At 39.2% G+C, this 27,927-nt stretch overlaps 1 protein-coding gene across 5 annotated transcripts in view; it reads left to right on the top strand.

The window, feature by feature from the left end:
- The window catches only part of PARG (poly(ADP-ribose) glycohydrolase), a 133,449-nt gene that overhangs the window by 8,963 nt on the left and 96,559 nt on the right, over positions 1–27,927 (top strand). For 3 of the 5 annotated variants that reach the window (XM_034777229.1, XM_034777228.1, XM_034777225.1), the window contains exons 4-7: positions 3,744–3,930; positions 6,511–6,633; positions 8,526–8,609; positions 15,187–15,261. In XM_034777229.1, the coding sequence (XP_034633120.1) occupies positions 3,744–3,930; positions 6,511–6,633; positions 8,526–8,609; positions 15,187–15,261 (469 nt within the window). The remainder of the gene's footprint in view (positions 1–3,743; positions 3,931–6,510; positions 6,634–8,525; positions 8,610–15,186; positions 15,262–27,927) is intronic. The other 2 variants (XM_034777226.1, XM_034777227.1) reach the window with 2 other exon arrangements.

The raw sequence follows: 27,927 nt of genomic DNA, 5'->3' as shown, positions 1-27,927 counted from the left end.
TGTAAGTGTAGACAAGCCCTAAGTAATTCTTAACTTATTTCTCCCCTTCCCCCCCCCAATTTTAGCCTTCGCTCCTTCCCTATTTACAATGATGTTCTTTGCTAGTCATCCAGTCACTGCTAAGGATGAAAGAACTACATTTTTAAAAGAAGTATTTGAGTTTCAGATCCAAAGTTATGAAAATTGAAATTCAAAGACTGATGGCTCTGTCTTTTTCTCATGGTAGTGGGGTCTGAGTTGAAGAAGTAGTGGGCATCTGTGCCTCCTTATTGAAATCAGTGTGAGTTGAGGGTGTTCATTGTGCAGACTCTGGTCCCTGATAAGACATATAGGTTGCAAACTCTTCACTTTATGTGGGGACATGTTCTCTGTTCTTTTAGAAAAGTACTTGCAGAATGCAGCATTCCGGTGTTATGCTGTGGCTAAAAATGTAGGAGAGCTGAAATCTTGAACAATGTTGTCTAAAATGACCTTTAATCAATATTTTTTTCTATTAAAAAAAGAAACTGAATATGAGAGTCATGGGTATTCTGGCCATAAATCAATTTCTTCAGAAATAGCTGCCTACTTGAAATTCTCTTGTTCATAAAGTAACATTTGGAGAAGTAGTAGGTTGTGAAGGCGAATGGATCTCATGCAGACACAAAGAGGTTGGAGCAGTGGCTATTTGTATAGCTATTTTTCAAACCTTTAGGGTTACTGAACTGTGTTAGTAGATTATAGAGAGAGACTTGTTGAGTTTGCTGTTCAACAATTCTGGCTAAGTGAAATTGCAGCATATCCTTCTTAATAAATCTGGTCTCTACTTCAAACAATGAATTGTACTTTCATATGTTCCCAAAGTAAATGTTATTTCCACAGCTCTAATTTTTTTTTAAAAGCTGTATTAGTAGTATGCCCATTTATTGCTCAGGTCTGTAGTAATTGGGTTTTTAGCTATCCTCAAGATGTGCAAATGAATGCTGAAAACTTACAGTACAGAGCTGATGGTGTATTGCCATAATTATTTCATCATATGGATCTAATTTTTTATTACTGGTAGAATTTAAAAAGTAAGAAGGAAATGGAAAACAAAGTAAAAAATTGGTCTGTGAATTTGCATTCTGCAGGGTTGTGTCATAAATGTGCTATTAATTCCAATGTGTACCTTGCATTGACAACAGACATGAAAGACAGGATGTGATAGAAATTCAGTATTTTCAAAAGAATCTGTTTCTCCTTAACAAGTGCAGATAACTCCCATTGGCATTAATGGAGTTGAGGGAAGAACAGATCCCTTTAACCAAAAGATTTTGTACACTGTGTTGAAATTAGATCAGAGAGGACAGTGAATGAATTTGGGCCAGATTCTGATTTCAGTTTCACCAGTGTAAATTCTGAGTAACAAAGTGGACAAACTAGCAATTTGTGTTCAGAGAAGTGTTTTTTGCTTGACTATATGACATATACTGTTATAGCTAGGTATTAAGCTACATCTTTGCCAGTGGCACTACATCTGTTCTCAATAGCAAAGAGCAGCAATTGGTAAAAATCACTTGTGCAACTAGAAATGTAAGTTTTTAATGAAGTAGCTCTTAATTTTTTAAGCAGCAGTGACCTTGCTTCACTAGAGTATTGTATGCTATGCCTATTCTGTGGAAACAGAATACTTGGCATCTTCTGACTTTTTTACTGAGTAATAATATACACCTCTACCCCGATATAACACAACCTGATATAACAGGAATTCAAATATAACGTGGTAAAGCAGCGCTCCTGGGCGGTGGGGGGGGTGGCAGGGCTGCGCACTCTGGCGGATCAAAGCAAGTTCGATATAATGAGGATTCACCTATAACGCGGTAAGATTTTTTTGGCTCCCGAGGACAGCGTTATATTGGGGCAGAGGTATAATTCAAGATTTTGCTTTCTGGCTTGGCTCTTCAGTATGTATCTAATAACTGTGTGCACACTTTTATTATAGTGTCAATACTTCATGGTACACATTGTACTTAAGGTTGAGTCCCGGTTTCTATTTTACTGTACCTCTCAGTGTAGACATGCCCTTACTTTTCAGGACTTTCTCAAACTTTTGAAATTTTCTGTACTTAGTCTTTGATTCAAGTTACTAGATATGGAATCCATTCTTCGGGTAGCATTTGCTTATTTGTAACAATTTCCTTGGCTAAAATCTGATAAACAGAACTAGTTAATTTCTTGGAGAAGAAATTAGTAATATAGTTTGTCAAAATTGTTATGCTGATCTTTTGACTTCTGAAGAAAGTTCAAACTGGGATTTTTTTTTTTTTTTTTGCCTCAATGGCTGATAATGAATGAGTACACCAGATTTTAATGAGAACATGGAATAAATGGCCGGCCATCCATCCATTACAACTGTTGATTTTATATGAAATAGGTTAGCACAGAAACCTCTGGATAGTCTGTATTTCAGTGTATAGTCTGGTAGAGATGCTCACTTTGCCGTAACAAATAAGTCTTGCACAAGGGGAATGTCCTCACAAGTTAATGTATATATTATATATAATTTATTATAGTTATAATTAGTAAATCTAGATTCAAACAAAGCTTCAGGACACTATCTCTTTTATCTGTTGGGCACTGAGCAGACTTCTGGGCACTGAGTTAATAAATAATGAAGTGTTCAACAAAATTAGTCTTGTTTGTGGAGCCTCTTTGGTTAGTTTAGCCCCTGCCAGCTTCAAGAAATCGAGTTAAATTATTGTTCTAAATTACCTGTGTAAGTCTGAAGTAATGTCAGTGTAACAGAGAACAAAATTTGGGCTTGTTTCTATAATCTTTCCTTGTGTGTTAGGCCCAATTCACTATTGCCCTACAGCTTGTCTAGTTACTTACGCACATGCAAAGTGGGTGTAAATCATTACCTGTAAATGACTATATAAGGAGAAAAGCAAAGCTGGATTTTGAAATGTGTAAGAGCATTTGCTGCTCCCATTAATTTTAATGTCAGCTGTGAATGCTCAAAAACACTTCTGAATATCCATCTCTACTTCTGATTTAAGTCTGTGCCTCCACTTTGATACCTTTTTTTGTATTCAGATAGGTTATTGCTTGTATGTTATACTAAGATCTATAATCACTCTGAAGTTCTACAACTGGTGATTTGTACCAGGTCTCTACAATGTCTGCTTAAGCCATACTATACAGGTGGAATACACTGGAACTGTTTTTCTGCTGTTTGAGGACAAATATAAAGGCTGTTCAAACTACTGACTTAGAAGTCAATATATTCCATTCTCCCGGTAGTGTCTGGGGAGCTGGTGGTACAGGTAAATGTCATCTTGAGAAAGCTGTTATCCGCTACAGTGTCCTGATGGGTTCATATGGTAAAAGTACTTTTCATCATGTATAAATAGAATATTGCATTGAACATGTACAGTTAATGATTAAACTGATACTTAGAGACTCCTGTTAATGGGGACCATAATGGGACCAAAGCATCTGGCTAAGGATTGTGTTCCATTCCATAAAGTTTACAATATTTGGAGCAGTTTTGAGAATGGCTTTTCTGCTGTTGAACACTATGGAAAAGTGCATGTTGCTGAAAACAAGGTGTTTCTGGATTAAACTTTTGCTGTGTTTTGGATGCAGTTAAAAAGGATTTTAGAAAAGAAACTGCTAAAGTGACACAAATTTAGTTTGAAATCTAATGTTAATACATACATTTAGCTGTAGAGTATTCCACTGTAAATAAGATGTGCTTCAATGTATTCCTTTTATTTTAACAGCAGGAAAGAACCTTGTGAATTCAAACACCAAAGGCCAGGAAGGAAGATTCCTAAATATATCCCACCTTCACTTCCAACTAATAAGAAATGGTTTGGGACACCTATTGAAGAGATGAGGAGAATGCCTATGTGTGGGGCTCGTCTTCCTCATTTGAGACCATCAACCAATCACACAGTGACCATCAGAGTATGATGATTCAAAATAATATTTGAAAACACAACCTTCTTATTAAATTGATGGCATAAGACTGATATCCTGCCATTTATCAGTTTTGCAGCTTTCCTGATTGTGGAAACTTTTGACTTCTCAGGAAGCTAGCTAGAGTATCTAATATGCTTAAAGATGACTTGCCTTCTGTGATACAGCGGTCTTATAATTTGGTTGAGTAGGACTTCAGAAATATGATTAAGATTTTGATTCTGGCCCTTATGGGACAAACTTTTCTTTTAGATAGGTTTGTGCCTCACCATTTGACTTCAAGTTTTGGGAGCTGCAGCACGTATATCTGTAGCCAGAATTGGTCGATGTTTTCTGTTTTCAAAATTTCTCCATTTTTGACTCAAGGTATAAAAGATATAAAAGTGAATGAGTGAAGAGGAGTCTAAAGGAATCTTAGCCTTGCATCCCATACTAACCTGGCACATATATGGGTGTGTCTGTCTCTCTCTCGCTCTTATGTAAAGTAAAATAATTTTTAAAGTGAAATATATGATAAACTGGCAGCATGTCACAAAAGCACAGCTAAAGAAAATCACATTCATTCTCAATAAACTGACATTTATTTGACTTACGTGTTGCTTAAAAGGCATGTGGTCTCTAAGGTGTTCAACTGTTAATGCAATGTTATAAATAGAATTTACTATCAGAAAAGTCAGGAATTTTAAATATGGTTCCCACTGTATCCACAACTAGTTATCACCATGTGCAATAATAGTGTGTTGTTCATGCACATAAATATGGCTACATTTGGAACCATAATTGTGTGACTTTTGTATATGTAAATTTCCAGCTATATTGGCTCAGAATAGCTTTCAGTATTTTTTATTTTTAGAGGAAAAAAATCGTAGCAGGTGATCAGACATTGGAATGATTGCATATATTACATTTATTTCAAAGTGCAGTAAAAGTTAAATTGATGACACTTTATTTTATATTTATTTTTATATTTTAGAATGTTAGGCTAGAAGGAACCATTATGATCATATACTCTGACCTCCTGAATAACACAGGCCATAGAAGCTCTCCCATTAATACCAGCATGGAGAATTACAAATGTGCTATGCCTGGAGTTTTTTAAATATATCCATGTTTGAGTTATTAGAAAGCAGAACAGTATATAATACATTTTGTAAAAGCACAAAAAAAATAATTTTCTGAATTTTAATGGCTCAAAAAAAGCCAAACTAAATTGTACAATTTTTTAAAATAAAAAATGCACTTTTGGGCTGTGTATAAAAATGAGTAGCTTTTCATCTGTAAATGGTGTGTACTTCCCCTGTGTGCCCCTTGTGACTGGGTATGTACAGCAGATACACCCTGCCTTAATGTTTCCAACTGTATCCATCAGTAAATCCACTGTAAAGAAACTAGACAAGGGTAAGCTGAAACAACATACGTATATCCCCTTTAATAAGGTCTTGGGGAGGGAGCATTTATAACAGAAGTTCATAGGCCCTTACCGGATGACCCTGTTTCAGAATTTCCAAACTAAAAGTCCACAAAGAAATCCTCTGGCTGGGTTAGGCTAGCCCTCTGGAGAGTGAGGAAGGACTACTATCCTTTGCAGCCTGGATGGCTTCTAGACCCATTCCTCCTGCTCAGATTCCTGTTCCTGTTTAGATTACCAAGCCCTAAGGTGGGCAGGGGCTTCCTTTATTACACCCAGGCTGTCTTGGTTGTAGGCTCAAGCCTGCCTCTTAAAGGGGGAAGTATGCTCTTACAGCCCAAAAAGAAATAATTTCAGAAAATGTTATATAAATACCTGAAAATGATCATCTTGTAATGAAAGTGTCTTCTCCACCAAAATGATTGTTTTGTTACTCTAATATCCTAGTGTCTTAGACTGAAAACAAGTATAACCCACACCAGCACAGTGTGGCTTTTTGTCCCCTTCTGGTGACTGGACTAGAGAAGTTCGAGTTGTCTACTGCTGACCTAATTGACCAGGTGCTTTAGCTCAAGCAGTAACTGCACTGTTTTAGATCCAGAGGTCCTGGGTTCAATTCTCACAGACAGCCCAGGCAGGAGCAGTGTTACACAAGCATGTGAGTGTCTGAGACTGTCTACACTCCTGCTGGATTGATGCACCGGGGGTCGATTTAACAGGTCTGGTGAAGGACCTGCTAAATTAACGTCAGAGCACTCTCTGATCGACCCTGGTACTCCACTGGGAACGAGAAGAGTAAGGTAAGTCGATGGAAGAGTGTCTCCATCGACCCAGCACGGAGTCGACACCACAGTAAGTCGACCTAAGCTACGTCGACTCCACTACGTCGTTATTCACTAGCTGGAGTTGTGTAACTTAGGTTGACTGGCTATGTGTACACTACTTTGGTAAGAGTTATGTCTAAGACTATATGGGCCATTTCCTGCTCTGAGATGTTTGCGTATAGCTGCTGTTAAACTTGATGGAACGTGTGGAAAAGGATTTGTGGCCAAAATTTGGCTGTGCATTCACTTTTTATGAGGATTTCTGTTTCTTATTGTTTATGTAGGTTTCACAAGCACTTTGCATAGCATGAATTTTCTTTCTATTCTCTGTTGCAGGTAGATCTATTGAGGGAAGGAGAGGTGCCAAAACCTTTTCCAACTCATTATAAAGATTTGTGGGATAATAAACATGTTAAAATGCCCTGTTCAGAACAAAACTTATACCCTGTAGAGGATGAGGTAAGACAAAAAAAATTTCCTTACAAATATGAATGAAAGTTTGGGCAATAAAACTGAGATAGATACAATAAGGAGTTGTGACCCTGCCTTCTGCTATAGTTTTAGATGTTCAGTTTGCCATACTGAATTAGAACACTGGTCTATCTGGTCTGGTAGCTAAACTTCAGACGGAAGAAGAGAACTCTTCTGCCAGCCAATAATTCATTTAGCAATCTGTGTGATGAATACTATACATGGTAAGGAAAAAGAGGGGCAGGTTGGGCGTGGAAAAAAGGAGACACATTTTTTCCCCCCTGATCCTGTTGGGGATGATCATTACACCTTGCAGAATGATTGGTTCAGTTCTAGTTTGTCACTCAGTGTGCATGTATTCAGTCTTCAGAGGTTTCAAGTGTATCTTCTTTATTATATTACTGGCTAAACCATAAATGGCCTAGTCTTGCTAGGTTAAAGATTTTTTGATACGAGTATCATGTTACCACTTGGGAGACTTGTGATTGAGATCCCTTAGGTATAGGTAAACACATTTTTGGAGATTTACCTGTGTGGAGACCAAATTGTATTGCCTCTTGACAGCTGGTGCACACCTTTACAGCCTAAAGGCTTTTTGACTTTCTCAGCTGTGGTATTTTTGCTGCAGCTGAAAAATTAATAACTGATGAATTGGTGCTTCATAGGAAAAGGATTCATGAAAACCCTATGGTGCCACTTAGACAAGAGCATTAGCATGACTCTGAAGAGGTAAACTATCTTGTTCAGCCCTCTCATACCAGTCTCATGAAAATTGCCTGTTTCCACAGAGTAAGCATTGGAGTTTTTCCCAATATATTTTTCTCTCTTTAGGCATATGGCCTTAATTTGAGTATGTGGAAAAATGAGTCAGACTTTCTGTACCTTAATCCCCCTATCTGTAGTAAAAGAAAATTACTGCTTTTGAAGTATGAATTGTTGAATTAATATTCTGAGTGTGAAAGGAGATTTTGGGGGGGGATTTTATAACTCTAGCCATTTTATGTCATAATCAAATATCCACTTTATCCTTACTGCAGAAACCTTTGTTAAAGTCTTGGTCATCTCTCTCTCCTTGCTAATTATAACTCCCCCATTTCTCACCTCCATTTCAATATGGTCTAGATCTTCGCTAACAATTTTGTCTCCTACTGCTTTGATCATACCACTTTTCCTTGCCTAGTATAATGAGCATAGAATACCTCTGTTTTTGTGAATTTTATTGGCTTCCCCTCTGATTCTGAGTGTGATTGACGGTGGTGTTTGTAATCTGTAAAGTCCTACATGGTTTGGGACTTGGCTCATTTAGGGACTTTCTCTTTGCCACTTTACCATTTTGGTGGTTGAGAGCATGAGAGGCACTTTTGCCTACTGTTCATGGATGTGCAACCTTTGGGTCTAGAGGCAGACGGTTTCTGGTGGAGGGTCTTCAGCTATTAAGCTCACTTCCTCCAACAGTGGTCTCCTTTAATAATGTTTTGGTCAACCATTTCCTGCATTAAGGACCGTTAATGCATTATTTATGGCTGATTGGGTAGTATAGGAAAGAGTGTGGTTAGTATGAAGGAGAGCACTTGATATATCATTTAACAAATGACCTAATTTAAAAAAAAAAAACTCTTTAAAGCAAAATGCAGTGTGATTTGAGACATTAATTAGCAAATTACACAAGTGCTCCAAGAATAAGTTCTTTCTAAAAGTAGGCAAATAGAGAACCTCTTTTCCTTTTCTCCCCTCTACAATTGTACTGTGGTATACAGTCAGTGATACTGAATATTTTACTGCTACATGCTTTTTGACTTGGGGGGTCGAATACAATTTTATTAGCTGAAGTGTTTTCAGATTGCTTTGCTTTGTTCGTGTTTTTATTTTATTTTTTAAAGAATGGTGATAGGACTGCTGGAAGCCGATGGGAGCTAATCCAGACCGCACTACTTAACAAGTTCACCAACTCACATGATTTGAAGGTAAGGCCGGCAATCTAAAATAAAGTCAATTTAAAAATGAGTTATAAGCAGTTTCAGGTCCTATATCTGTCTAGGAGTGCCCTTGCCAATCCCGGTTTTCTTTCTTTCTTTCTTTTCCTCTGCTGAGGGATGGACCCACATAAACAACTGAAGAAAGTGACCATACAGGGGGAAATGTGAAACTCATTCTGCAAAATGTGCTGTCAAATTCACAAAGTATAGATCCTTGAAAAATAGATATTTTTCTCTAATCTTTTTGTTCCCTTAGGTGTGTTTGATAACATTAGTGTAAAGAAACATAGCAGGCAGGAATGTGATAATTTTTTTTTTTTTTTTTTTTTTTTTTTTTTTTTAAATGATGGTGTCCCTTTATGTAGTGTAGTAGCAGAGCTGTTTTCCTCACTACCCGGTTAAACACGATAAATGCCTAATAGCATTATCCTTAAGTCACTTTTTGTTTTTTGTTTTGTTTTTCCTTTTTAAAGGAACTTTTGATTTAGCAATTTAAAAAGAAACAATCCTACCTGCCCATGGGTTTGAAATTTGAATACAGAATCTTAACCTACCATCTAATTGTTTTAATAGGCTAGACCATTTGAACATGAAAGAAAGCTGGAAAAATTAGTATTTAGGTCAGATTTAGCTTGTGTGTGTGTGTGTGTGCCTTTCTTCATTTTCTGGTTTGTTTTTTATGAGGTAGGTCCACAACACAGATCAGGCAGTTTCTCGTTTTAATGCGGTTATTTGTATTTATTTAAATCATAATAAAGACGCTAGTTCAAGTCTCTAGATGCCATAACCCAATAAAATCCCAGCAGTGTTAAATAATAATTTCAACATGTCATCAGCTACCTACAAAAATTCCTTTCTTCCCCTTCATTGTTGTAGGAAGCACGTCTTCAGCCCTCTCCAAAACCCCAGTCAACAGAGGACATATGCAGAATACCAAGATGGTCCCCAAATTTGGGCTATTTTGGACCAAGCAGAGAGCAGATTCCACTCTGAGTCCTCAGTGAGCAGCATGGCATTTTTAACACTCTGAATTGCTTTTCACTCACTAGTAGCAGGCCTTGTGTAAGAGTTTGCAGATGCAAATGGATATACTGAAAATGAGTAAGAGACTTAAGTGGTTTTCTTCTAAATTCTCATAAATATTTTCTCTAGTGCCTTTTCCTCGGCAAGATGCACTGTAACTTCCCCAAACATTCCTCCTTGCACATTTGCTTCTCAAGCCCTTGATTGGAGATTTTTCCAGTAGCAGTACTCATTGAGCCTTCATGTACTCCATATGCCTCGTTGTGCCGGACACTGAAGCTATAGATGGATGCGTGGAAAAACCGTCCTCATTTCCTTTTTCTCCTCAGATGGAGCTCTAGCGTGCACTCCTTCAGCGTGCCTCGGTTATTTCAAATTCTATTTCTAGCTTAAGTTTTGTGAGCGTAGGTCGTTGTTAGTAGTAGTTGCAGTTACTTAGTAAGTGTTAGCAGTGAGGGGATGGGTTTCTTCCCCCCCCTTTTCTCTTTTTCCTTGGGGAGCCTTGTCTTTCTGGCAGGACATGCCTGGCTCTCCAGGCTTCAAATGTTGCCTTTCCTTCCGAGAGCAATACCTGTGAGCAATAGCCACTCTAAGCATATCCATTGTTTGGGGGAGTGCAATTTCTGCCTATTCCTCAAGGTGAGGATAGTGAAGAACAAGAAGATTAAGCTCAGACTGTTAATGGTTTAGTGCTCACTTCAGTGTCTGAGTCAGGTCAGGAGATTCCCCCCCCCCCCCCCGTACATCTGTGTCCAGGCAGATCCAGGGCCCCTTCCACCTTGGCACAGGCTCCCCTTAAGAAGTGGATGTTGTTGAAGGCTTCTGAAAGGGCTTCTAAAAAAACGGACTGTGGACTCTCATCTGAAAGAGCCTGCTCCTGAAAATCCCAGTCCCTTTTGAAGAGCTACAGTCTCCAAAGCCTTGATCTCTTGGCTTGGTACCACTGAGTTGAAAGACTCCTCATCCGGTACCGGTGGAGTCAGAAAGCCCTGGAGCTCGAGGGAGAGACATGGCTCTGACAAGGCTTTGGTACCTTCTACCATGGAGAAGGAGGGCAAGCATAAACGCCATGGTCCGGTACTGTCAGGTCCAGGCCTATGTCAGCACCTACCCATTTGGCACCCTTGGTACTGAGCAAGAAATGGTGCCAGACTCCATCAGTGTCTACATTGGTATGCCTGCCATCGATGTTATTGTCAGCTTTGGCTACCATGTCCATGGCTACCACATTGGTACAGGTTCCCTAATCCTTGCACATTTGCTTCTCAAGCCCTTGATTGGAGATTTTTCCAGTAGCAATACTCATTGAGCCTTCATGTACGCCATATGCCTCGTTGTGCTGGACACTGAAGCTATAGATGGATCCGTGGAAAAACCGCCCTCATTTCCTTTTTCCTAATCGGTACCACAAGAGTTCAGATATGTGAGGGACTTGCCCATAACTACGGCCCTACCAAATTCATGGCCATGAAAAATGTATCACAGACCGTGAAATCTGGTCTCCCACCATGGTATCTGGTCTTTTGTGTGCTTCTCCCCCATGAAATCTGTATAGTACAGGGTAAACCAGGGTTTCTCAAATTGGGGGTCCTGACCCAAAAGGAAGTTGCAGGGGGGTCGCAAGGTTATTTTAGCGGGGGTCATGGTATTGCCACCTTACTTCTGCGCTACCTTCAGAGCTGGGCGGACAGAGTAGTGGCTGTTGGCCAGGTGCCCAGCTCTGAAGGCAGCGCCCTGCCAGCAGCAGCACAGAAGTAAGTGTGGCAATACCATACCATGCCACCCTTGCTTCTGTGCTGCTGCCTTCAGAGCTGGGCGACCGGAGAGTGGCGGCTGCTGACTGAGGGCCCAGCTCCGCAGGCAGCAGCACAGAAGTAAGTGTGGCAATACTATGCCATGCCATCTTTACTTCCCCGCTTCTGCAGGCAGTGGCTCTGCCTTCAAAGCTGTGCAATGCCGCCACCGGCAGAAGTGAAGAGGTAAGGGTAGCAGTACCACAACCCCCCTACAATAACCTTGCGACCCCCCCCCCCAACTCCTTTTTGGGTCAGGATCCCTACAATTACAACACCGTGAAATTTCAGATTTAAATAGCTGAAATTGTGAAATTTACTATTTTTAAAATCCTATGACCATGAAATTGGCCAAAGTGGACCGTGAATTTGGTAGAGCCCTATCCATAACATATGAGCTGGAATCCCAGTTCCTTTTGGATACTGAGTGTCTCTCAGTACTGAGACCTCCGTCTCCAGACTGTTGTTGTCCCTTGGTACCGCAGGATTCTCCATCCTTTTCTATGCTCCTCCATCGGACAATGTTGATGAGAATGAAGGGGACTTCTGGTTGGTCTCTCTATTTGAATCCAGGGTTCCCCAACATAAACTGTCAGGAACCCACTCTTTGACAATCATAGGTAAAAGTGCAACCGTCATCGAGGGTGGTGAAACTAACCCTGTATCCTACCCCCCCCTCCTGTATGGGCCCCCTCAATGGGCATACTAGGATCCCTAGTCTGCTTACTGACAGCAATTCTCCAGACCACGACTGCCGTTTCAAAGGGAGAGTAGGGTTGTTCAGTCCTGTCCTCCTCCTCAACCAGCCATCTCCCCACCCCAGGAAGAGACACTTTTTAGGAACAGGAGTTGAGGGCAGATACAGAAATCACCCTCAAACACCAATTTCATCCTCTTCTCCAGGCGAAGCAATTTTGCCTCCACCGTCTTCCATGGCTACTGATTTTTGGCAATTTGAAGACCTCATAAAGCTGACACTCTTCAAATTCCACTTGAAGAGGTCAGGGATTCACAACACATCATAAGCTGTTAGGTATTCTACTGTCAACAACACCCTCCAGGTGGCATTACCTATCAGTGAGGCACTCCTGGATCCTGCTAAGACTGTATGGCAAACACCTACTATTCCTCCCATGTGTAAAAGGACAGACAAAAAATAAAATATTCCTCCTAAGGACTCTGATTTCTTTTTCTCCCACACTTCACCAAACTCCCTAGTAGTGGATGCAGTAAACAAGTAGGGCAGGCAGCACTTCTCCATGTCTATTACACATGACAAGGACCATAAGAGACTTGATCTTTTTTAGACAGAAGTCCTATTCATCAGCAATCCTGCAGTTCAGGATCATGAACTATCAGGCAGTCTGTTTCAGAAACTATAATAAATTGATGGCTTTTATTTAACACATGGCATAGGAACATAGACTGGAATTGCTCCCTATTTCAGAGGGTCAGTTATTGGCCAGAACCTTTCTTCTAACATCCTTAGTTGCTGTGGACACTGCTGCCAGGTCCATCTCCATGGTGGTAGTTATGCACAGGGCTCCAGCTCTTGAGATTTCCAAGAGAAGTATTGAAGTACTGAAAACTGTTGCAGCCCTCCCTTTCAATGATTGTGAGCTTTTCTTGGGGACTACAGATGAGTCCTTGCATACACTGAAGGACTCTGGAACCATATTCCCTGGGCATATATACACCTACTAATAAGAAATAGTTTAGTAGGTCACAAACTGCCTGGAGATCCCTGATCAGTTCTCTGGATTTCATAGGTCCACTGAACCCCGCAGGAAAAGACGTACGTTTCAGAGAAAAAGGACAGCCCACCTGTCCTCCATGACCACTCAGCCATCTCCTAAGCAACAATTTTGAAAGCTGGTTGAGGGTTGGGATCCTCCTGCGTCTCTGGTTTTACAGTTGCAACTCTTTGCCCTCCACCCTCTCTTTGGGGACTGCCTTTCTGATTTCCAGCATGCCTGGAGGCGAATTACTACAGACAAGTGGGCTATAGAGGTCACAACATCACACTAGATCATTGTACGTCACACCCTCCTTTCAATTCCCCTTCCCCATTCCTCTTTAGGGACCCCTTTCATGAGCTTTTATTAAGATGGAAGGTGAACCCCTCTGTTTAGGAGTAATAGAGCCAGTCCTTACCCCTCAGAGGGGCAAGAGGTTTTACTCTTAAGTATTTCCTCATACGAAAGGAGGATGGAGGGCAGAGACTGATCTTTGATCTAAGACTTCTAAACAAGTTTGTAAAGCCTCAGAAGTTCAGGATGGCGATTCTAGCAGCTATAATTACTTCACTGGAGAAGGGAGATTGGAAATGATCCTGGTCTATAGTGATACATAAATATTTCCTGTGCGAAGGGTGTATCGTTATATGGGAATAGGCATCTTGTAGGTCGAGGGCTGAAAACCAAAGTACTTCCCTTCAGTATCTCCTCTGTCCCAAGGCTGTTCTCCAAGGTTGTGGTGGTAGTGGCTGTTGACCTCTGACAGAGGCAATCCTGGTCTTCCAAGGGCCATTCCTATGAAGCAGGGCTGTCCTCCAGCCTCCTGGCCTTTGCTCTGTTCCAAGAGTTGGGTCTTTAGCTAAAAGTAAGGAAATCCCTGTTAATCCCCACAAGGAAGATTGTTTATAGGGGCTTCTGTGGATTTGTCAACAGCCAGGGCCTACCCTTCCTTAGACATGTTCATAACCTTGTCAGATTTGATATGGACAATTCAGGGGAATTCTTGAACATTTATAAGGAACTGTCTTCAGCTCCTGCGATACATAACAGCTTGCACTTTTGTGACCAATCATGTAAGGCTATGCCTCAAGTCAGAAACACCTTTGGACAGACAGGTGACTGTTCCTCTATAAGTGAGGAACTCCCTGGGTTGCTGGAAAGATCAATTCAACATCTGCATGGGCATTCTCTTCTGTTGCCCAATTAGATCACTGACTTTAACAACAAATGCATCACTGTTGGGATGGGGAACTCATCTCAATGCTCTTATGCTTCAAGGCAAATGGGCAGCTCAGAAAACCAATCTTCACATCAAGCTGTGTGGAGCTCAGGGCTGCCAGGAATTCCTGCCTCTATTTCTATTTCACAAAAATTCAGGCGGCTGGGAAGGCTTTAAACCTTTTTTTTAAAAACAACTTTAAAAAAAAAAAGCCTCTATGCCCTGTGATGACTAAAGAAAATGCTCAATTTTTGTATGTTTCATGAATGACATAACAACTACTACATTATTTTTTTGTCAACAATTCCTAGCGTGTGTTTTGAGGCTCACCAATTTCTTGAAGCAGTGTAAAATTGATATTTTAAAACATTGTTCTTTGTTTTAATAAAAAAAAAGAGTTAAATTAGACAAAAAGAGGTCTTAAAGAAAGTCAGATTCAGAGAGAGAGAGAATATTGTAAATTAAGAACTAAGCCAGTTTTCCTTGGAATTATTTCTGGTAAGATTGTTTAGGCCTGGTCCTTGTTTCTGTGTTAATTGTTCTGCTTAACCTTGCTATGCTTCTGATTCTCTAGTCCCCTATACAGGCAAAAGCTCCTGTCAATTACAAGAGGCGTTTTTTGCCTATATAAAGCCTGCAGGTAAGGCCCCAAGATAGCAAGTTTGTTGTGTATTAAGACACTTTTCTGCCAGTAGATGGTGCTGTTTCTTCAAAAAGATAAACTTCAGTGAATTGTCATATGCCAACCAAGGATCTGTATTTATTATTCCAGTATGTGTGTTTTTCTTCTATAGGAGGCTATATTGAGATATAATGTTGCTTATGCCAAGAAGTGGGACTTTACTGCTCTTACTGACTTCTGTGATAAGGTAAAGAAAGTTTACTTCAAAACCGAAAATGTAAAAGATAATTCAATGAATTCTGGCTATATTTACTATATATCTTGTGTAACTTTTTTTGTTTCATTTTCTCTTCTATCAAGAATCACAAGCTGACCATATCTATAACTGGCCCTAATGTAATACTTTGGTTGGCAATAGTAGCTACAGTGGTTAGTGCATACTAAGCTTTTGCTTCATTCTAGATTTTGCATGACTAGCTCAGAAGTTTTAGAGCATTCCTGAACCTTTTACTTCCAGGAAAAAACCTGTGATCATCCTGCTATGCTGCCAGATTTGTTAGTAAACTCTATTGTGTTTTCGTAAAGAAACATTATATTAAAAAGAAACTCGTTATTTTTATGTTTCTCCCCAGTGTCATTCCCTGACACACAGACTGGCTATAAGTCTAGCAGTATATTTTTCTTTTAAGGTATGGGAGGTCCTGATTTTCAACTTTAGACAAACCCTTGTGAAGCTGGGGCAATTGCTCTATCTTCAAACTTTCCCCCTGGCAAGAGGATGGGCGGGAAAGAGCTACAGGTGACAGATGCTAGTAACATTGCTTAATGCACTTCTGCAAAGTGCTCAGATGCCATGTTGATGAAGGCAGTACAAGAACTTAAATAAACTACAAAGAAAGGGTTTGTATCTTGAGTTTAAGAGCTCCACAAAAGACAGGTTCTGAGTTGCAAAGAGAGGAAGAAATGTATTTGGAAAATACACAAGACTACCTTTGTTTTGGTGATAAAAATAATGCATGGGTCTCCAGCCAGGGGCTTCTCCAGTAGGTAAATCAGGTATGGTTGAAATTGAATTTGATTTGTAGTGAATGTTATAATAAAAATAAAAGTTTTATAAAGAAGAATTTTTAATATAAAATCATAGAATATCAGGGTTGGAGGGGACCTTAGGAGGTCATCTAGTCCAACCTCCTGCTCCAAGCAGGACTAATCCCCAGACAGATTTTTGCCTCCGATCCCTAAATGGCCCCCTTAAGAATTGAACTCTCAACCCTGGGTTTAGTAGGCCAATGCTCTAACCACTGAGCTATCCCCCTCTCTTCCTCCCCTCCCCCCAGTATGGATTTGTTGGGAAGTTTTTGGTAGTCATTACAAAGATATGCCAGGAAATTTGAAATATGCCTGCTTTACTATAAAATATAGAAGAAAACGTATTTTCTTTTGTTGACCAATTTTTACATGTGCACAAGCAAAAATTTCATAGGAGAAACAGTAAGTATCCAAAAGTAGCTGTGGATTTACACAATTGGTGTTTAGTAGTTTTCTTCATAATTCATGTGTTTTGCTTTTTTGTAAGTTCATACAGTACATATGTGTAAAAACATGTGATCAACTGATCTGTGTGGGAAAGCAGGCTGTTCTTTGTAATATCTCTCTTACGCTCATAGGGGCAGCTGGATTGGAGTGGAATTTGGTTCTGGGACAACATGGCGGTGGCAGTGCTGAAGGAGGGCAGCTATAAAAACTGCTTATGGTTTCATAGAGAGCCCTCCTTGTCAAGTTTGTCTGGAAGAGGTGCTGAATCAGTCTGTCTTCAGGCCTCTCTGGAGCTGCCCCCTCCTAGTCCTAGTTCATCTGCTTTTGGGGCTGCATTGGCTAGCTTTCACGCCACTAGCTTAGCAGTTGTTGTGGGTATTTTTTTTTGCTTTCTTGCTCCTTGTGGGCTTTCCACCACTCAGGGCTTGCGACCTTGGCAGCACCACCAGAAATTAATCTGGTCTGTTGAAGATGCTCCCTATAATATTGTCAAACAATATAATATTTCAACAAATGTAACAACTTATAAAAAAGGGGTGGGAAAACCCCTGACATAGGGCAACCCTACTTGCCTTAGTTTCCCTCCTTTAGTCACCTGCAACTCCGTACAAGCTTTCTTTACTCACTAATATCCTCATTGGGGCCAGTTTATTACCAAATCTAGTGCAATTTTGTTATGGACTAAAGGCTTAAAACATCTATTATTTGTCCATGGTGTATATAGTTCTTCAAAAATTCCATGACTTCTAGTCCATTGATTTGGCACATATCACACTCCAGTGTGTTCTACCACACCTGGGTCTTTCATTAGTCTTCTACTGACGTAGTGCCAGGACAGCTATCCCAGCCCTTCCAGCAGGAATGTAACCCTGTTCTTCCCAGTGGAGAACACACTCGCCTCTCCCGCCTCCAAAGCCTCTCTGCTGGAAGTTCATCCTCATCCAGGAAGCATCCATGACTTCCCCTGTTCCATTAACCTCTCATTTCAGACAGGCCATCAGGTAAGCTCCTCTGCTGCCTATTTCCCATCATCCCTCTTTGGTCTTCAACTCCAGCTTGGGAGTCAGCCAGCAACTCCCTCTGCTATGTTTCTTGTCTTCATCCCTCTCCAGCTCTTTAGCCCTGGCTGTCTGGCTTGGGGAGGTCAGCTGACAAACCCTTCTACTGCTTTCTTGCGTTCATCCCTTTCTGGCCAAGGCTCTCCTGCTTTAAAGTCAGCAGGCAACGCCTTCTCTTGCTCTCAGCCGTTAGCCCTAGCTCTCCATCCTAAGTGGTCAGTCATCAAACCCCTCTTACGTCTCTCCTGTCAGCTTTCCCCCAGAAACCTATAGCTTCCTTCAGGGAATTCCTGCAGTCTCTGGGTCTCTGGCAGCTATCAGCTGCCCTTTTTCTGACTGACTCCTTCACTGTCTTTGTCTCTACCCAAATATATGGCCCACGTGCCTTCCTTTAAAGCCCAACTGGGGTCAGCTAACCTGTTACAGATGACCTGGCCTCTTCCTTCTGAAAGGGCCGGTATCACCCTGTTTCAATCCCCAATGTTTTTTATCAAAAGTACTATTGAATACACTTGAATGTTTGAAACTGATACTGCACAGCTACAGTTGTTTCTGAGCTTGTCATAATGCATTCAAGTGATGCTGTGGGAGTTTAAAAAAAAAAAAAAACTGTGGATGATCAGACTGAGAGATCATCCAGAGACAGTAAGCTGCTACTGGAGAAAATAGGAACAATAGGGAAATAAACTACAGTGGGCATTAATCCGTCCAAAGGTCGGAAGGCAGTTTGTCACACAGTAACAGTGATTTATTTGAGATTCCCAGAGAAATTGAGGAAAGCTGTAACAAAGTCTGAGCTGCAGACCAGGCTTGAATAGTGTGTGTTGGTATATTAAACAATGAATAATGAAAATCACAATGTACAAGAAGGGAATAAATCTGTACCCTGGTTCAGAAATTAAATGTTTAGAGCTAGGGAACAGGGAAACTTCTCTCTCCAAACTTTCTAACTTTCCCATTCCTTTAATAACTAAATCACTTCATGGAAATGCATGTATTCATATATGTTAAAATGTTGAATTCCCCCCAAAATATAGGTGAATGAGGTAATATAGTTTATTGGACCAACATCTTATGGTTAAAGATTCAAGCTTTTGAGCTTACAAGTCTGAAGAAGAACTGTGAGTAAGCTCAAAAGCTTGTCTCTTACTATGAGAGGTTGGTCCAGTAAATTATATTACCTCATCCACCTTGTCTCTCTAATATCCGGGGACCAAAACAGCTACAACAACACTGTAAACAAAAAAAACCCTATATATTTTAGATAGAGAAATTATTTTAAATCAGTTTTGGAATAAGGAACATGAAAACTTTGAAAGGTTCCATAAATTATCAAAACCTCTTCTTTTGCTTACTTTGCAGTACCAGAACACATGAGCTATTGAATGAAAAGCTGAGCTTCTGTGGGCACTCAGTGGAGATGATTGCAGATTGACCTAAACATGCCAACTGGAGTGAAGTGCAGAGTTTGAACCTATGGACTTTGGGAGCTAGCACTTAGTTTTACTGATGACTGATGCTTTCTCCTATTTACTAAGTCCATTTGAGAGAATGGGATGAAAGCAAAACTAGCTGTAGTAATAAAAGTCCAGAGGGTGGCGAGTCACTTGACTAAGAAGAGGAAATATTTTGCTGAACAGTGGTCACAAAAAAGTATAAAATTGTGATTTTTTGTTAGAGCTGGAGACTGAGACAAGAACCTTTGTTTTCATTCACAGCCACTGCTTACCTTCTGTGTGTTTTTAACCAAGTCATGTACAGTCTGATTTGCAGAAGAGCTGAGCCTCCACAATTCTAACTGCATTCCACTATTGTCTTCTGGATAGTCCTGTCTGCTGTAATGGCACATTGGGGCCCGTTCGTATCTGGGTGTAACTTTTAGACCATATCTGTATATAACAAATATTTAACAATATTATTCTAAAGAATGTTGGCGTTGCAATCTCCTGATGCATCTTGTGTGCTCGGTGCGCCTCACCCACTAGTTTGTATATATCTCCTTGTCTTGTGCATCTGCTTGTGATTTTCTTAATTGAGTTATATGGTCAAAATACAGGGTAATTCTTTAAATTTTTAAATGTAAAATCCAAATTAATTTTCCTTGTAACAACAATACTTATTAAGACAGTTATTAAACCTTTGGATGAGTGTTTTTAAATATTAAAGCCCTTTTGGCTTTTTAAACTGGTTTAGAAACAGATTCCTGTACGTGGCCCAGTGTCTCATTCTTGTGTGGGAAAGTTTCAAAGTTCTAGTTTGCCAAAAGTGTTGCTAATGCCAAAGGCTGAGTGATAAATGAGGGCAAGGTCTAAAGGGACTTCCCCTGTTGGCTATCAGAATGATAATGCACAGGTGGTCCATTGACATTTTATAATTCTGTCAGCTCAACCTGTATACAGCAACTTAATTTTTGGAGATCATTTGTTGCAGTTAAATAACAGTAAAAGATGGGGATGATGGTTACTTTGTAGAAAAGTGCATGGGAGTACAATCTGTAGCCTGAAATGTGTTTTAAGTGATCAGATATATGTGGCATGGTGGTGCCCTCATAAAAAATACCCAAGTATTTTTGAATTGACTATTCTTGGTCTCTTATAGGGCTAAATTACGTAGTCTAGTTGTGGACCTTGGACAGGAGAAAGAGCTTACGACTTGGTGGCCCTAAGCAGATGGATACGATTCTGCGAGATATGTGTGTGACTTCATTGAGAATATATAAAATACATTTATAAGAATGTTAAGGTTGCAAAGTCAAGCACTTGAAAGTTAAGAAATGGCAGAACTTAAGTTCCTTGTGCAACCTTAAATTGGCCCCATAGTGTGTATTTTTTCATAAACTGGGCCAACATCATATTGAAAGTCTGACGAAAGTAGCAGAGTCCCAGCTCAGCTGTGTCCCAGTCCAGTGCTTTAAACACAAGAGAACATCTTTTTTCTCTACTTGAAACTTTCTTCCTCATTCATTGTCCATTCTGCACCCTGAATGACTCAGGGGCCCTGTAAAACAGATTATAATTTGAGTTTATAATACATATATACATACATACAATGGAGGTAGTTTAAGTTTGCATAGGCAACCTTTATTCTGGGATTAAGGCCATTGACAACTGGTGTCCTGAAAGGCCAATGCAGGGATGTGTTGTTTATTAGCCTGACATTGCTAAACATATTTTGCTGGTTAGTAAGGTTTAACACAGAGAGAGAACTTTTTTTTTTTTTTTTTTTTTAAATCTTTCAAACTAGGGAATATGGTGGGTTTTATTTTACTTTTTTCTATTGAATCAATCTTTGACAGAGGTAGTGTCTCTTCTGCCATATTCACCTAGTCTTTTAATCCCTTTTCTTTTTTGAATTTCTAGTATCCTTTTGCTCACATCTGTTTGGATAGAAGGATTTTTCTTAAAAGTTCTTAGAGTATTACTAAGTATTAATTTTTTTAAAGCAAAAAAGTTGAGATTGTATAGTTTTTGGATGTAGGAATACATGTTTACATGGACTAGATATTGCAGTTAACCCTCATACTTCCTCATTTATACTTGTGGGATTTGACTTAGAGTATAATTTAAATTCTTCAAGATAGGGAGTATCTTATACTCTCAACATTCGTTACACAGTTGTAAAACCAATAACAAAAAATATAAGTATCTACATTATTTAAGAATCCTGGCAACCAGCGCTAAGAGGAACTTGCTTAAATGCAGAAAAACAAGGAAATGTATAGGAAGTAAGCCTCCTATAAGTAGAACTAGTGGCATGCAGTTAAGTAACTCCCAAAGTTTTCTCCTTAGAGACATAAATAAGTCTTGAGGATGTAAAATAGCTATTTTATTCTACATAAGCAGCAGTTTTCTTTGTGGTTCATTGTGGCTTGTATGTCAGCTGAGCTGTTTTGTATCCCGGTCTGTGGCGTAGGATCACTATAGTAGGCTTATTATCTGATCCTGATAGCTAGTTTAATATTATAAATACAGATGTCTTTTAGGGAGGGGTGGATGAATTTAAAAAATAAAAATACTGCCCTCAAGCCTTCCAAACTCTGTAAAGTGCAATAGGTTGAAGTCTTCAGCAGTTTCATGTGTTGTTAGAAAGTGAAAAGGGATTAGGGAGGAAGTATTTATCTAGATAAAACAATGATGACTGTGTGTTGTGATGGATTCAATCATATTTCTATCAGAATAAAGTAAAGGTGAACATATTAACTGCAGTTTATCATTCTGTCTAGGATTAGAAAATTGAAAATGGTGCTGAGCTGAAGTGGCAATATTTAGTGTTTTTTGCATTTTAAGTGCTAATGTTGGTCTTCCTCTCTGCCAGCTGCTGAAAACAGCAGAAACTAATGTGCTTTGTTTTATGGCTCTCCTGTGTAGCGTTCCACTAAATTAAATCTAAACCACTTGCCTAATAACTTATATTCTCAATGAATCAATATGCTTAATGTGGCAATTTTTCACAGGAATATGTGACAATACATTACAGAATGAAGGTCGCCTGTGCTAATGCATTCAGGGTTCTTTTGGAAGCTTGTGTTTTAAGACAGTCTTTTTTGATTTTACCACTTATTGCATGCCTAGTACATTTGAAAGTGAAATTTACATTGTTGAAATAATGCTCTATATCAGACAGCTTCTAAAAAAACAGTTAACCTGAATTAACACTGTCTGATTCCAAATAGAGGATTTTCTTCCTCACAGCGTTCCTGGATTTACCTTATTTGGATTTACCTTATTTGGATTTCTAAGAAAAAATGTAATGTGTTTTGGATTTATCTTTAAAACCTTTTAAAAGAAATCTTGAGCATAACACACTTTTCCTAATCTATGTATTGGATTCTTTTTGGGAGGCTGCAGTTCTAAAATAATTTTTTGTGGTTTGAGGTGAGGGAAAGTAGAACTCATGTTAAAGTATATATTTGGTCTGGGGAGAAAGTGGTATGGTAGGAATTACATTTCCTCTACGTCCTGACTGATCCACAAGGGATGCTCCTGTCCAATGGAATTGTTTGCAGTATCGTACAGCTAAAAGGAGCAGTAGAGTGAGGGGCAAAGAAAAAAAGACAATGAAAGGTAGAAAGCAAATCATAAATAGTGAAATGTTGAAGGTGAAATTAGAATGATTTTTTACTCATGTTTTTTGTAAGAAGTCAAAAATGCTTTTGAGAGGCACAGCACTAATTGCACATGTAAGCATGAAAGGCTGAGATACTAACCTCAGAAGTTATGTAGATTGTTTCTTTTTAATTATTTTGGACTGAAGCATAAAACATCTGTTATGTTATGGCTGGCATTATATGACCATCTGGAAAAGTGTGTAGTAAGATGTTTTTCCAACCTATCAAGAATAAAGGTGCCTTAATTTTTGTACTTTATTTTCAGATTATTTTATAAAAGCCCTGGCTAATTTTAAAAGACACACACAGATGCTTGTGTGGTATGAATTCCTGAATATTTCTAGCTTATTTATTTCTCTTAATGGCAGATGACCTACAGAGTAAGAGTTAACACTTAATTACAATTTGTAGCCGTATGTAAAGCTCTGAGAAACACTGATTTGATAGCAGAAACAAAAAATACATTTGCATATGCATATACTTTTGCACATATCTCTTGACAGTGAGTAGGACTAGCAAGGGGAACAATGTACTGTTGAATTAACCTATGTGCACTGGAAGGAGATACTTAGTGCTGCCTTTCATGTGTCACTGGGGGATCCAATGTTTATTTTCCCCAGGTAAATCCATTGGGACATCTGTTTCCTTAATATCTGTTTCTGTTTTGTTGGGTGTTCTAGCTCAGGTGAATTATTTTATTTTTTCTTTTAATAAACTGGACATCAAATTGGATTTTTTTTGGTTTTTGTTTTTAAAGCAATCATTTAGCAGCACCTACGTGCTATTGTTTATAAGATAATGAATGTGTGATCAAGCTGCTTATAAACCTCATAGTTGACTTTAGATAATTGAAGTGTGGTAATATATCTTTCAAGCATAAAAAGTTCACGATATAATTAATGCAATATTTTGACATACTTATTCACTGTTTCAGTATTTTGCTTAGATAAATATCCTTATTGTGTCTCTTGTGATGACTACTTGAACATTTCATGCCTAAGGTCCTGTTTGATGCTTCTCTTCCTGTACTATACTATCACAGTTGAAACCAGTGATAGCAGTACAGCTTCCTTATTGTAAATGGGAGGGGGATTCTATCTGGGGACTCTTCAGGAAGGCCCTCGGACCTTGCTGTAGCAGTCTTCCACTCTCTGGAGCCATCCCAAATATATGAAGCTTCTGGGCATGCTGCAAAGTCCGCCTTTTTTCTCCCATCAAGTGTTTGAGTGGGTGAAGGATTGGATTTATTTTATTATCCCAATTTCTGTTAAGGTGGGATGATCAGTCCATTATTATTATGTTATTGGTGTTCTGTATACTTATGCAATAGGCTCCTGTGAGGGCATTTATAAATTTAAATAAACTTGGATTTCATGCTCAGAGGAAATCTGACCTATTAACTGTTTAAGTTATTTCACTTTCCCAAAAAGACAGGTGTAAGTAATGTTTGCCTGGCACGTCTGTAAATATTAAGTGCATAAGATAAGAGCTAATTATTGTCATTAAAACTTACGTTTAATTTTCTCTTAAGGTTCTTTATTTGATTAATAGTTTTAAATACAAAAAGCGGTGGTGTTTTTCTTTGAAAGACTGTTTTCTCAACTATCAGGATGAAATGCATGTCACAAGACAAGTAATGCAGATTAGTCAATCAGCACACATTGACAAAAAGCCTAAACAACATTCTGAGCCCCTAATCCTGGAGAAGGTTCTGCAAGTGCTAGTGTGGGAAGAATCCTGGTGCCTTTAATGGACTGACTGGAACTACAGAATAGCAGGATTGGGGCTACAGAATACTATTTTATGCATTATATATGTGTGTGACAATTAACTGATATATAGTACAGACATGCTAATAAAAAGACTGGATTTTTACATGTATGCTTGGAGCGCTGTTTATATTGTTTGCGAGTAAAGCTGTGGAAGCAAGTTATCAAATATCAGTCTTGTATGACTTATAATCATGCTTAAGATTGATATATATTTTTTTTGTGTATCGAAATGTGCTTTTTCAGGTGTGTATTCTGCAAGTTTTGTGGTCTCTTAGACTTATTACAGCCTCAGGCATGACTGCAAATCAGATATTTTGAATGTAGTCAGTACTGCAGATATATTACATACTTTTACAAGATTCCACCTGATGTTTGTTTTCTCTCTGTGCTTTGGAATCTCAGATTTAAAATTTAATGGAAGTTCTCACTCTTTCTGGACTCCTTCCCAGCATGAATCATAGGGTTTTTTAATCAGTACAGCCTGCATTATTTTACAGCTCAGTCTAATTTAATTAAAAAGGACTGTTTAAACCACAAGGGAGCTAATCAGAGCCATTAGATAAGATGAGCTAGACCTAACGAAGCATGACATTTACATTTTGTGTGTGTTTTATTAAAACAGTTGAGGCATTTTATTTGAGACTGCTATATATTACTTGTACTATTCTAAGAAATCTTAACTGTGATATAAGCTGAAGAAGTGACAACTTTTGCTTTTGATTCCTTGGATCTTCACTCCTTGAGTGCCACGCTTTTTAAGGCAGGCGGTGCCCATGGAGCTGCATGATGGTGTATGTGTCTTCTTTGGACATGCACTGTTTCATAGGTTAAGTACAGATATAGGTTGCGCTTTCAATGCATCTGTGTAATACATATTTGCTTTGAAGGGAGTTACTGTTTATAAAGGGGGAGATTTAGTGCTTTCCCCCTTCCCTCTTTTTTGCACAAAGCCTGCTGGCTTTGTGGGAGGACTAAGCAGCGTTCGATTATTTTATTTTTTGGGCGGCAACCTAGAAACTATCTCTGTGGCTGTTCTGCTCCAGCGTGGAGACTGTAATAGCAATTGTTGCCTTTCCATGTTCCTGTGTTAGAAATCCAGGGTCTTACAGCCACTGACTCCTCAAAAATACAGTGTAGGGCCTCTTTCTGTGGCTTACTCCTGATTGCTCAATGCCATGTTAGTCTGTTTTGAGCCAACATAGATTAAAGTCTGTGTTGTTGTACCCACCTCCTCCCAAATGCCACTTTCTCTTGCCTATGTACCAAAAGACTTTTGCTGTGTGGAGGGCCGTACATGTGTGCACCATCTGCCCAGTCGTGTGTTTCATTTGAACTGTTCAAATACAGAACTTTAGAAATACAAGTTTTAACATATTGGACAGTATTCCATCAGCCCCTACTTGTGAACTGTCACTGAACCCATAGCATTCAACTGGAAAATATATCCACTAGAAGAAACAAACACCCCTTTTCCGTAATATTAATTAAACACATCCATATGCACATCAAACAATTTGTGTTAGCCATTTCTCCTAGAATTATTCCCCTGCATTCTGGCAGGATCAATTTAATTATCCCTTAACTACTCTGATGGATGGGTAGTGTACAGTCTAGTTTTGATTATCCCCAGTGATAGTAATTCCACAGCCTTTCTTGGCAGCTTATTCACTGTCTGGTTTTGATATACTGCCATGCTTTAATACACACTGAGCATGTTTCATTAGGTTTATATAGTACAAACTATTTTGCTTTGTCATATTAATCACACTATTTACGAACTTGATCCTTAGAGTTTAAATTTTTTAACCTCCTACAGCAGCTTTGAACTACATCTAAGACAAAACAAAGATGAATATTTTGTAGTTTCTAGCCACCAGAAAGTAAAAAGTCATTAATTGACTGACTTTTATATGCAGTTAATTCAGTTTTGTCATGTACAGCTCTTAAATTGTGGTTTCAGGGGCATAACTGTAAGGCTTGTAAACCTGACTTCAGTACCGGGCAAACTGGTTGAAACGATAATAAAGAACAATATTGTCAGGCATATAGATGAACATAATTTGTTGAGGAAGAGTCAACATGGTTTTTAATAAAGGGAAATCATACCTCACCAATCTACTAGAAGTATGTGAGGGGGTCAACAAGCATGTGGACCAAGGGGATCAAGTGGATATAGTGTACTTAGATTTTCAGAAAGCCCTTGACAAGGTCCCTCACCAAAGGCTCTTACGCAAAGTAAGCTGCCATTGGATAAGAGGGAAGGTGCTCTCATGGATTGGTAGCTGGTTAAAAGATAGGAAACAAAGGGTAGGTATAAATGGTCAGTTTTCAGACTGGAGAGAGGTAAATAGTGGTGTCTCCTAGGGGTCTGTCCTGGGACCAGTCCTATTCAACATATTCATAAATGATCTGGGAAAAGGGGTAAATAGTGAGGTGGCAAAATTTGCAGATGATACAAAATTCCTAAAGATAGTCAAGACCCAGGCACAGTATGAAGAGCCACAAAAGGATCTCTCAAAACTGGGTGACTGGGCAACAAAATGGCAGATGAAATTTAATGTTGATAAATGCAAAGTAATGCACATTGGAAAGCATAACCCCAACTATACATATTAAATGATGGGGTCTAAATTAGCTGTTACCACTCAAGAAAGAGATCTTGGAGTCATTGTGAATAGTTCTCTGAAAACATCCACTCAATGTGCAGTGGCAGACAAAAAAAGCGAACAGAATGCTGGGAATCGTTAAGAAAGGGATAGATAATCGGAGAGAAAATATCATGTTGCCTCTCTATAAATCCATGGTACTCCCACATCTTGAATACTATGTGCAGATATAGTCACCCCATCTCAAAAAAGGTATATTAGAATTGGAAAAGGTTCAGAAAAGGGCAACAAAAATTATTAATGGTATGGAACGGCTTCTGTATGAGGAGAGATTAATAAGACTGGGACTTTTCAGCTTGGAAAAGAGACGGCTAAGGGAAGATATGATTGAGGTCTATGAAATCATGACTGGTGTAGAGAAAGTAGATAAGGAAGTGTTGTTTACTACTTCTCAAACACAAGAACTAGGGGTCACCAAATGAAATTAATAGGCAGCAGGTTTAAAACAAATAAAAGGAAGTATTTCTTCACACAACGCACAGTCAACCTGTGAAACTCCTTGCCAGAGGATGTTGTGAAGGCCAATCATAACAGGGTTCAAAAAAGAACTAGATAAATTCATGGAGGATAGGTCCATCAATGGCTATTAGCCAGGATGGACAGGAATGGAGTCCCTAGCCTCTGTTTGCCAGAAGCTGGGAATGAGTGACAGGGGATGAATCACTTGATGATTATCTGTTCTGGGTTATCTGTAATCTGGATGATTATCTGTTCAGGATACTGGGCTAGATGGACCTTTGGTCTGACCCAGTAGGCCCATTCTTATGTTCTTAA

The sequence above is a fragment of the Trachemys scripta genome, chromosome 7 (assembly GCF_013100865.1).
Source record: "Trachemys scripta elegans isolate TJP31775 chromosome 7, CAS_Tse_1.0, whole genome shotgun sequence".
In the NCBI taxonomy this organism is placed as follows: Eukaryota; Metazoa; Chordata; order Testudines; family Emydidae; genus Trachemys; species Trachemys scripta.
This window is presented reverse-complemented; position numbering and strand designations above follow the sequence as displayed.